Source organism: Lycium barbarum, chromosome 7 (genome assembly GCF_019175385.1).
Source record: "Lycium barbarum isolate Lr01 chromosome 7, ASM1917538v2, whole genome shotgun sequence".
NCBI lineage: Eukaryota > Viridiplantae > Streptophyta > Magnoliopsida > Solanales > Solanaceae > Lycium > Lycium barbarum.
Window position 1 is genome coordinate 65,100,484 of NC_083343.1, and position 12,502 is coordinate 65,112,985.

The following is a 12,502-nucleotide window of genomic DNA, read 5'->3' on the forward strand; positions in this document are numbered from 1 at the left end:
CCAAATTTGTTCTTTTTCATGAACTACGTAATGATCTGATTCATGTTTAACATGATACGTAGGCACCCCTTAATGGGTTCGATCAAAATACTTCAAAATCACCGAAAGAGGAATAAATAAATAAATAAAATGAGAAATGAATTCACCTAAAAGCCGGGATGAAACATGAAAGCCTTCTGATGCTCATATTAGATGGAAAATAATTTAGGTGCATGGCATACAACGTGTGATTAATATCTGCAAAATGCTAAACCTTAACTTGTTTGTTCTCGTCTCAAAGATAAGGTGGTTGGTTTGTGGTTGAACTGGCTCCTCACGAATATAACACAATGTCCAAAAGCAAGGGGATAATGTCCCATAAGGATGGAAATGAGTCAGACGGTGATGAATCTCGAGGTCAGATGGTTCAACATGAATCAGCATCAGCAGAGGAAGTAAGGATGTTGAGACAACATATGGCTGACATGTACCAGGCTTGGATGAATGGGAAAGCTCCACCATCTTCAATCCCTGGATTCCCGGATGTGACTATGTCAATTCCCATTGAAACCCCGACAAGTGATCCACTTTTTCCTCCTGGATTTGGTCCACATGTTAACATATCAAACACTTCTGGAACTTCCACTGTGCGCCCTCCAAATGCACCCTTCAGAAATAACCCACTTTTCATCCCCACTGTACAAAATACTACAATCCCTCAACCAACATTGGTACAGAATTCCAATAATGAGCCTCCATCTAAAGGTCACCACGATCAATATTATTCTCCAGAATTGACTTATAAAGTCCCAGACTCGTATAACCCCTTTCAGCAGTATAGTTCCCCCGTCGAGATCGAGAAAACTGCTAAGAATGAGGGACAAGAAGAAATGGCTAGAAAAATGAAGAGTCTAGAGCAGAGTGTGAGGAATATGCAAGGATTAGGAGGTCCAAAAAGCGTCTCATTCAGAGATTTGTGCATGTTCCCCAATGTTCATTTGCCCCTTGGTTTTAAGACTCCGAAGTTTGAGAAGTACGATGGTCACGGCGACCCCGTACAACACTTGAAGAAGTATTGTAATCAACTAAGATGGGCAGGGAGTAAGGAAGAATTACTCATGGCATATTTTGGAGAAAGTCTAGTGGGAATTGCCTCAGAATGGTTCATCGATCAAGATATTTCTAATTGGCCTACATGGGATGACATGGCAGGAGATTTTGTTCGAAAATTTCAGTATAACATTGATATTGTGCCTGATCGCACTTCTCTCGCCAGTATAAGAAAAAATCCTACCGAGAGGTTTAGAGAATATGCTATCAAGTGGAGGGAACAAGCTGCCAGGGTCAAACCGCCGATGAAGGAGTCGGAAATGATTGATGTTTTCCTCCAGGCACAAGAACCTGATTACTTCCACTACTTGCTTTCCACAGTGGGAAAGACATTCGCAGAAGCAATTAAAGTTGGGGAAATGGTTGAAAATGGCATCAAGTCCGGCAAAATTGTGAGTCAGGTAGCACTCAAGGCTACCACCCAAGCAATTCAAAATGGGTCTGGTGGTTTTGGAAATCGAAAAAAGAAAGAGGAAGGATCCATGATGGCATCAGGGTCCAGTGCTGCTCAAAGGGGGACTAACCACCAAATCTTATGAGGAAAATCCAACTCACCTCAACATTTTTATCCGCATCAGGATCCCCACTACTCAATTGCTCCACCCCAATATACGGTTTTCAATACCCAGGCATATGCCCGACCTCCTCAACGCCAACAATGGAGGGCGCCTGCTTCACAAGGCTTTCGTCCCCAACAACAAAATTTTCAAGCACCTTATAATCCACGTCCTAAGACTGATTATGTAAGAGAACAAAGACAGAGGGAAAATTTCACCCCAATTGGAGAATCATACACAAGCCTGTTGCGGAAATCGATACAATTGGGTTTGATTGAACCTATCATGTCGTATAATGTCAACCCAAATACAAGAGGTTTTGACCCCACTGTCAGGTGCGAGTATCATTCTAATGCTCAGGGTCATAGCACAGAAAATTGTTTTACTTTGAAGAGAGCCATTGAGAAGCTAATTGATGACAAAGCAATTGTAATACATGACGAAGAGGCTCCGAATGTCACCAACAACCCACTTCCTCCTCACAACAATGCTCATGTTGTTGGGATGATCTGTGACGATAAGGAATAAAATCAAACAGGCAAAACAATAATGGAAATTGACACCTTAAAAGAAGGGTTGGGTATGGTGACAAAGTCTGCACAAGAAGCACCGTTGTGTGTAAAAGGTGCAAGTTCTAATGCAAATCTCAAAGGCTCGGGGAAGTTGATATTGTATGTTCCTGGAGCCACAAAGAAAAAAGAGACATTAGTAACTGGACCAAAATTATATGTTCCTAGTGGTTTTCCTAGGTTTGGTCAAAACCATAACGGTTTAGGAAAGATGACAAAACCAATTGTGATAAAGCACACGACACAAATTCCAGTGACAAACATGAAAACTGTCCCGTGGAACTACAACAAAACCACTGTGACTTACAAAGGCAAGGAGATTGTTGAAGAAATAGACGAAACCGGTGGCTTAACGCGTTCTGGAAGGTGTTATGCTCCAGAAGAACTAAGGAGAGCCAAACAAGCCAGGGATAGCCAATTTCCGGTGAAAAAACCCATCACTGAAGAAGAAGCTGAAGAGTTCATGAAGAAGATGAAAGTCCAGGATTACTCTATTGTTGATCAGTTGAGAAAAACTCCTGCTCAGATTTCATTGCTATCTTTGCTCATACATTCTAAAGAGCACTGTCAAGCATTGATTAGAATTCTAAATGAGGCACATGTTTCAGACAAAACAACTGTAACTCACCTGGAAAAGATGGCCAATAGAATATTTGAGGTGAATAGAATCACTTTCACCGACGATGAGTTGCATGTGGAAGGAGCTGGACATAATAAGGCTTTGCATTTAACTGTCAAATGTGAAGAACATTATGTGAAAAGAGTCATGATTGATGGAGGCTCGAGTGTGGACATCTGCACCCTCTCTACTTTGCAGAGTTTGAAAATCAGCAGAGATAGAATTCGTACTAACAATGTGTGTGTTCGAGCTTTCGATGGCGCAAAAAGAGACACCATTGGTGAGATTGATCTTACTTTAAAAATTGGACCTGTTGATTTTGGGATCACATTCCAAGTTATAGACATGGACACTTCCTACAACTTGCTTTTAGGAAGGCCATGGATCCATGCAGCGGTGCCATCTACTTTACACCAAGTGGTCAAGTTTGAATATGAGAAACAAGAAATTATTGTTCACGGTGAAGATGAGCTTTCAATATATGGAGACCCTTCTGTCCCATGTGTTGAGGCCAAGGAAGGTTGTGAACCCCTCATATTTCAGACCTTTGAAATAGTGGCAGCTGATCAGTTTATGGAAGGGAAGCCTATCTTAGAGCCTCGTCTATCCTCTACTTCAGTCATGGTGGCTACACAAATGCTGCAAAATGGTTATGAGCCAGGAAAGGGTTTGGGGGTGTCATTGCAAGGAATTGTTGACCCTATCTCTCCATTTGGTAATCAAGATACTTTTAGTTTGGGTTTTAGGCCAACTAATGCTGACAGAAAATGGGCAAAAGAGCAGAAAAATAAGGTTTGGAAATTGCCAAAGCCCGTTCCCCATATTGCTAAGTCTTTTACTAGGTCACGTTTTGAAGAGAGTAAAGACGTGTCTGTCCAAGATGACGTGGACGAAATATGTCAAGGTCTCAAAGAAATGTTCTATGGAGTAAACATGGTTCCGATTGGTGAAGGCCCTAGTCATGTAGATGTGCAACGTATTGGCCCAGAAGTCAAGCTCGCCAACTGGGAAGCTACTCCTCTCCCCACAAATAAGGAGTCTTGGTAGTTTATTTTGCTGTTGTTTTTCTATATTTGGATTATTCTCTGGGTGGTAATCCAAATAGTTTAGTTTCTATGCTCTAATGTTAACCCTTCTATCCTTTCCAATTCAATAAAATGAAGTTCCAGTTTCTTAGTCAATTCTATCTTCTCATTTTCCCTAATTTTGTTATTTAATTTTCATTCCATTTTCGTTAACGCCGGCTTTAATAACATGACATGCATGCGGAATTCACGTCCAGATCTTAAAGAGTTGTCTAATCTCGAAATAATGAATCAAGAGGTCGATGAATATGATGAAGAAGAGGATTTTGAAGAAATAAAAAGGGAACTGGATCAATTTGAGAATAAGCCTAAGCCTAATCTAAATGAAACCGAGGAAATTAATTTGGGAACTTCTCATGAAACTAGAGAAACAAAGGTAAGCATTCATGCCGAACAAAAGACCAGAGATGACATAATCCAGGTTTTGTTTGAATATAAAGATGTGTTTGCTTGGTCTTATGATGACATTCCGGGTTTGAGCGTTGATCTGGTAGTGCACAAACTTCCTACATACCCTGATTTTCCACCAGTCCAACAAAAGCAAAGAAAATTTAAGAAAGAGGTGAGTGATAAGATTAAAGAGGAAATCATGAAGCAATTGAGTGCAAATGTGATCAGGGTCGTCCGATTTACTACATGGCTGGCAAATGTTGTGCCCGTACCAAAGAAGGATGGGAAAACCAGAGTTTGAGTTGATTATAGAGATTTGGACAAAGCCAGTCCAAAGGAAAACTTTCCTTTGCCTAACATCCACATTCTTGTTGACAATTGTGCCAAACACGAGATTCAATCTTTTGTGGATTGTTATGCTGGGTATCACCAAATTTTGATGGATGAAGAGGATGCAGAAAAGACCGCCTTCACCACCCCATGGGGTACTTACTGTTACAGGGTTATGCCATTTGGTTTGAAGAACGCAGGGGCAACTTACATGAGAGCTATGACTACTATTTTGCACGACATGATGAATAAAGAAATCGAAGTATACGTCGATGATGTGATCATTAAGTCCAAAACTCAAGCTGACCATGTGCGTGATCTGAGAAAGTTCTTTGAAAGATTGCGCAAATACAACCTCAAGCGCAATCCAGCCAAGTGTGCATTTGGAGTTCCATCTGGGAAACTTCTAGGGTTTATAGTTAGTCGGCGAGGAATTGAATTAGACCCTTCCAAGATAAAGGCCATTCGGGAATTACCGCCACCAAAGAACAGAACTGAAGTCATAAGTCTTCTTAGTAGGTTGAACTATATCAGTAGGTTCATCGCTCAGCTCACCACTACATGTGAGCCCATATTCAAGCTGTTGAAGAAGGATGCCGCTGTCAAGTGGACAGACGAGTGTCAAGAGGCTTTTGATAAAATTAAGGAATATTTGTCTAACCCTCCAGTGCTTGTCCCGCCAGAACCGGGTAGGCCTTTGTTTTTGTATCTATCAGTGATGGATAATTCCTTTGGTTGCGTTCTAGGACAACATGATGCCACAGGCAAGAAGGAACAAACGATCTATTATTTGAGCAAGAAGTTCACAAGCTATGAGGTAAAATACACATTTTTTGAAAGAACGTGTTGTGCTTTGACTTGGGTCGCCCAGAAACTGAAGCACTATCTTTCATCCTATACGACTCACCTCATATCTCGAATGGATCCTTTGAAGTATATCTTTCAGAAACCTATGTCGAGTGGAAGGTTAACAAAGTGGCAGATTTTACTTACGGAGTTCGACATTGTCTATGTCACCCGCACTGCTATAAAAGCACAAGCATTGGCCGATCATTTGGCAGAAAACCCAGTTGACGATGAGTATGAGCCTTTGAATACTTACTTTCCTGACGAAGAGATTAATTCAGTTGAGGAGGAAGTTCGCGATGACAGTCACGTATGGAAATTATACTTTGATGGAGCGGTCAACATTAAAGGTGTCGGGATTGGGGCAATTCTCATTTCACCAATGGGGAATCATTATCCCGCCACGGCACGACTTCGCTTCTTTTGTACCAATAATACAGCGGATTATGAAGCTTGCATAATGGGTTTAAACATGGCAATACATCTGGATGCACACGAGTTAAAAGTTTTGGGAGATTCTGACTTACTTATTCGGCAGGCTCAGGGTGAATGGGAAACTCGAGATATCAAGCTCATTCCGTACAAACAATGTTTGGAAGACCTTATCAAAAGGTTTAAGTCGATCAAGTTCAGACATATTCCCAGATTTCACAATGAGTTGGTTGATGCTTTAGCCACTTTAGCCTCAATGCTTCCATACCCAGACAATGCTTACATTAATCCGTTGGAGATTCAGATTAGGGATCAACATGGTTATTGCAATACAATTGAAGTAGAGCCAGATGGTGAGCCATGGTATCACGATATCAAAAGATACTTAAAAACAAAACAATATCCAATACATGCCGATGGAGATCAAAAAAGAACTATCAGGCGACTTTCCAATGGTTTCTTTCTGAGAGGGGAGATCTTATACAAAAGGACCCCGAATTTGAATTTGTTGAGATGTGTGAATACCCAAGAAGCTGAAATGATCATGAATGAAGTGCACTCCGGAGTATGTGGCCCGCACATGAACGATTATGTTCTACCAAAGAAGATTCTTCGAGCAGGATACTATTGGCTTACCATGGAGCGATATTGTTTTCGCTTTGTTCGCAAGTGTCATCAATGCCAAATTCACAATGACAAAATTCATTCTCCCCCGTCGGAGTTGCACCCTATGTCTGCTCCTTGGCCTTTTGTAGCTTGGGGGATAGATGTTATTGGGCCAATTGAGCCAAAAGTTTCTAATGGGCACAGATTCATTCTAGTTGCCATTGACTACTTCACCAAATGGGTAGAAGCTGTTACGTTCAAATCAGTCACCAAGAAAGTGGTGGTAGACTTTATTCACTCTAACATCATATGTCGTTTTGGTATACCAAAGACCATTATCACGGACAATGCAGCCAACCTTAATAGTCATCTCATCAAGGAGGTATGTGAGCAGTTTAAAATTGTGCATCACAACTCTACCCCTTATCGACCTAAAGCCAATGGAGCTGTTGAAGCTGCAAACAAAAACATCAAAAAGATCCTCAGGAAGATGATACAAGGATCCAGGCAATGGCAAGAGAAATTGCCTTTTGCTCTTTTAGGGTACCGCACGACTATCCGCACGTCTGTTGGCGCAACTCCTTACTTATTGGTTTATGGAACTGAGGCGGTCATACCAGCAAAAGTAGAGATCCCCTCTCTTCGAATCATTGTTGAAGCAGAGATTGATTACACTGAATGGGTCAAGTCTAGACTAGACCAATTATCGTTAATCGATGAAAAGCGGTTGACAGCAGTTTGTTTTGGCCAGTTATACCAGCAAAGGATGGCTCGCGCTTACAACAAGAAGGTGCATCCAAGACATTTTGAGGTGGGACAACTTGTTATGAAACGCATCCTTCCGCACCAATAAGAAGCGAGGGGAAAATTCGCCCCAAATTGGCAGGGCCCTTATGTTATCAAACAGGTGTTGTCAAAGGGAGCTTTGCGGTTGTCCGATATAGAGGGAAAGGTGACTGACATAGCCATTAACACAGACTCAGTCAAAAGATATTATGTTTGATATGTTTTCACTTCGACGCTATGGTACTTGGCATTTTCAGTTCCGGATGACGAAAGGCTATCGTTCTCACTATCCAAACACCGGTCACCCTTTTCTAGCCCCTTTGAGCTTTATTCACATTTTCTTTGTTTTCCCCTCTTTGGAACTAATGTAGCCCACCAAAAAAAAAACAAAAAAAAACAAAAACAAAAACAAAAACAAAAACAAAAAAACAAAAAAAAAAACAAAACCACAAAAAAAATGTGTTTTTTGAACTACGTTCGACCTGATTCCTAAATGGATACATAGGCCTATTTCGGGGTTCGGTCCCACCAAAAAATAAAAATCATATTTCCCTAGTATTCGAAGAAACTGGGACATTTTTTTTATTATTATTTTTATTTTATTATTTTTTTTATATTATTTTTTTTATTTTTATTTCATAAAAAGGTTCCAAAGTTGTAATTCAATCTATGATTCTTTTGCTTTTCCCCTTTAAGACCTTCTAATCGATCTTTGAGAATGCCAAATCAGCGTGCCACGACTTTGGTGTTGTATACAACGCTTTATTTGAATGTAAACGAGGAAAGAAAAAATGAGGGAGTCTGACTAGTGAAAACCCTTACGGGCACTATAAGGCAATAATGAGTTCAAAAAAAAAATGAGAGAGTCTTATTGGTGAAAACCCTCACAGGCACTATAAGACGATTGTAAGTTAAAAAAAAAATGAGAGAGTCTTATTGGTGAAAACCCTCAAGGGCACTATAAGATGATTGTAAGTTGAGAAAGGTCAGTTGGTAAAGACCTGCATAGGGAACCATTGATCGAATGAGTTTCTTCTATTCTGGCATGAACACGATCTACGTAGAAAGCTCGGTTTTGGATTGAAAGGTACCATATTTTGAGATTTAGACAGCTCAGACGGATCAAGCATCCAGTCCAAAATGCATGTCATGATTCATTGAAGTCGGCATATACCTCCAGATAAGTCTCTTCCCTCTTTCCCCGAAAGGGACACCTTTTTGTTTAAACATAACTCCTTTTATTTTTTATTTTGTCATTTTCTTCTCCTTATCTCTAGTATTGTTCTCTGAGTCCCTTTCGGTATAATCTTGAGTCAAATTCAAGAGCAAAGAAAAGGCTGCAAAATTGACTATAGTTTCCTAGCGGTACAGAGCAATGACTATTGGGCACGCACCGCATCGGCAACGGCATAAATCCATTCGTGATCTATCCAGGAAAGTGAATTGCCCGAAAAAGCAAAGCATTATTTCGAGGTACTAGGGTGAAGGATCACCACAACAAAAATTCGCTCTAAGAATAAGATCGATTACACCACATACGTAAAATGATACGGGGTACAAAATAGTCAAGGTGAGCATTGAAAGATCATGGTCTCTCGCAAGCAAAGATAGTTACTAAGCAATTTGGTCGATCACTATCAGCCTCGTTTTTCGTAAAGTGGGATGGGCTCTAAGACAATTTCCACAGCGAGTGAAGGCCACAAACCGACCACCATTTTAAGACTAACAAATTTTTCTTTGTTGAAAACAGGGGCGAAGAAATTTAGGAAAAAACTGTTATTAAAAAAAATGATGATGAACGCTATAAAGTAAAGTTCTCAAATGTTTGTTTTTCCTTTGATATGCATATAATCATGTTATTAGTGGTTGCATTTTAGGGAACAAAAATCCCTGCTTTTCTCATATTTTCATAGGTTGACTACCTCAGAATAAAGTCACGTTTTAAATTTCAGGTTGACTGCCTCCAAATAAAGTCATATTTTTAGGTTGACTGCCTCACAATAAAGTCATATTTTTTAGGTTGACTACCTCCAAATAAAGTCATATTTTCAGGTTGACTACCTCAGAATACAGTCACGTCTTTAAACTTCAGGTTGACTACCTCAGAATACAGTCACATTTTTAAATTTCAGGTTGACTACCTCAGAATACAGTCACGTATTTAAATTTCAGGTTGACTACCTCAGAATACAATCACGTTTTTAAATTTCAGGTTGTTAAATTTCAGGTTGACTACCTCAGAATACAGTCACGTGTTTAAATTTCAGGTTGACTACCTCAAAATAAAGTCATGTTTTTAAATTTCAGGTTGACTACCTCAGAATACAGTCACGTATTTAAATTTTGGGTTGACTACCTCAAAATACAGTCACGTATTTTAAATTCCAGGTTGACTACCTCAGAATACAGTCACGTATTTAAATTTTAGGTTGACTACCTCAAAATACAGTCACGTACTTTAAATTCCAGGTTGACTACCTCAGAATACAGTCACGTTTTTAAATTTTAGGTTGACCACCTCCGAATAAAGTCATTTTTTTTTCTCAGGTCGTCTACCTCAAAATAAAGTCATGTTTTTAAATTTCAGGTTGACTACCTCAGAATACAGTCCCAAGTGGTTCATGATTTTGCTAACACTCACAAAATTTTCCTGGTACAAACTGGGACAGAAAAATTTTGTTCGTTTTTGTTTGTCTTTGATGGCTTGCAGATTCTCCCGTGAAGCACAGAATTGATATTCAAGAATGAAGTTCCATCATTGGTCAGAGATAAGAAGAATGCTCAATCGTAAGGATAGTTAGAGTCGGCTTTGACATATAAAGCAACCCAACATCTCAAGATTCATCTTCTCAGCCTCTAATCCAGAAACAAGCATCCAAGAATATTCTGCGAACTGTCACTTGGAAGATAATCAACAATTCACTCCAAGTTGCAAGTTCAAGTCACAAATTCTAACTTCAAGATCATACTTTGAGATCAAGGTACCCACCGAAAGAAGGTGAGGTGATAACTGAAGATCCAAGTGAAGGTCTAAAGGAAGATTCAAGACAAGTAGAGTAAATAGGATCTTGTATTTCCTTTCTTCTTTTGTCGTATTTTTCATTTCTTTAATGTAATAACATGAGCCACGAACCGTAATCTCGAAGGGACCTCACTCGATCATCCAACTCATCATTTCATCCTTTTACCCACCTGAACTACACGTGACCTGATTCCCTTATAACCCGGGATATGTAGGCTATCCAAAACCAAGACTCGGTACATCCTTTCCTTTTATTTCTTTTCGCCTTTCAAATAATAGTCAGGTCAAAAATCAGTCACAGTGTTCACATCTTTGCCTGAAAACTCTTCATGTTTCCAAGCAAAGAGGGACATTCTGTAAACACCTAATTTTTGACCGGACATAAGTTTTACACCCTATTTAGATTTTAAATATTTCTTTTAGGTCTAGATTAGATATTTTGATTTTTATGTCAATTTTAGTTAGTTTTATTTTAAAAATTGAAAACTTTAAAAATAGAGTCACATTTTAGAATAAATCTTATTTTCATTTTTATTTTTAAGAGAAAAGAAATTTGCAAAAAAATAAAAAATAATAATAAATAATAATAATAATAATAATACGTTTTCTTCTAAATTGGGTTTAATAAATAAACTAGGGATTTTAGTATTCTTTTACTATGAACTAGATATTTAATTTTTGCTATATTTCATTGGTTTAGAAATAATTAGTTAATTTTTCTTATCCTTATATTTTTATATTATTTAACTTTAATTTTTTTTTAAAAAAGGACCAAATAACTAAAAGATACTAACCTAACATAACTTTACCACTAATCCTAAAATCCCTACACCATATGTCTGATAAACCCAAAACAAACCCTATAACCTACTACCCTAAACCCCTCACGTCCTCATCCTAACTAATCCCTTCAAACCTCCTCCCTTAAAATTCTCAACAAAAATTATCCCAACTCTCCCACTCCCTCACATCCTCCTCCCATGTCACACACACACACACACACACGACATGCACACATGATGCAGCCCACACAAAATATAAATACACACACAACACAGTAGAAGAAAAAAACACAGAAAAACAACGTAGGAAAAGAAGAAATAGAACAACAGAGAGTAAAAGAAAGACATTAGAAACAGAAAGAAAAAAGAAAGCAACAGAGAGGAGAAAGAAAAAAAAAGCAACAAAGAGTAGAAAGAAAAAAAAAAAAAGCAACAGAGAAAAGAATAAATAAGAAAAAAAGCAACGGAGAGGAAAAAAGATGCATCAGAAACAGTAGAAAGAAAAAAGCAACAGAGAGTAGAAAGAAAAAAAAAAGGCAACGGAGAGTTAAAAAAAAAAAAAAAAACAAAAAGATCAGAAGCAGTAGAAGAGATAAAGAATACCAGTATTCGAAAAGGTTTTTGTTTGAAAATTAAGTTGGAGTTCGAGGTTTCCGTTTCGCGGTTTTGAGTTCGTGGACTTGAAGTTAGTCGTTGCTAACTGGGAAATCGGTAGAATATTATAGCTTCATATTACTGTTTTTCAGCGAGATATTACACAAAGGTAACACTCAATCTTCATTGTATGATTTAATATCACTATTATATGAGACCTGATTTCAATGTTACGAGGTTGCTCAAATTTCGAATTTGTTTAGCCGCCTATTGTTCTTCGATGTTATAACATAAAGTATGTTCCGATTCTTGTATCGTTAAATTTAGGATAAAGTTGGTATAACATGTGATTGTTATTGCATGCTTAAGTTAATTTTTTTTTCTAAATTTACATCAATTTATGAAGGATCTGAAGTAGCTATTATATTTTCCATTTGATTAGCTATAATAAATTTATTTACATGTCACTACGCTTCCTTCCTATTTTGATGGTCTGACCAGTTATGGTAGGAGTACTTTTAAAGTCTAATAATAAGCATGTTGTAGTTGATATTTTGCTATTAGAGTATTAAAGTTACAACGTACAATTTCATATTTCTATCATGTTATTTTATTTGTTTGTTGCTATTTTTTCTTACGAGGATGCTAAAGTACAAACAGGAGTAATCTTCAAAGTTGTTTTGTTGCATCAAAAATCTTTAATGGCATGCTAGTTAGCGTAGTTGTGTTATGAGTATTTTTTTTTTTAGTTTTTTTATGAGTATTATTTTTTGTTAAACAATTTTCTTTACTTAT

The 12,502-nt window shown here is 38.1% G+C and overlaps 2 protein-coding genes across 2 annotated transcripts; both read left to right on the forward strand.

Annotated features, from left to right (window-relative positions):
• Positions 1-329: 329 nt before the first annotated feature.
• Positions 330-1,628, forward strand: LOC132601512 (uncharacterized). Its single transcript, XM_060314592.1, has one exon. It carries the CDS (start codon positions 330-332, stop codon positions 1,626-1,628), a length of 1,299 nt encoding a protein of 432 aa, XP_060170575.1.
• Positions 1,629-4,748: 3,120 nt separating this feature from the next.
• Positions 4,749-7,376, forward strand: LOC132601513 (uncharacterized). The gene has a single exon (XM_060314593.1). It carries the CDS (start codon positions 4,749-4,751, stop codon positions 7,374-7,376), a length of 2,628 nt encoding a protein of 875 aa, XP_060170576.1.
• Positions 7,377-12,502: the final 5,126 nt, after the last annotated feature.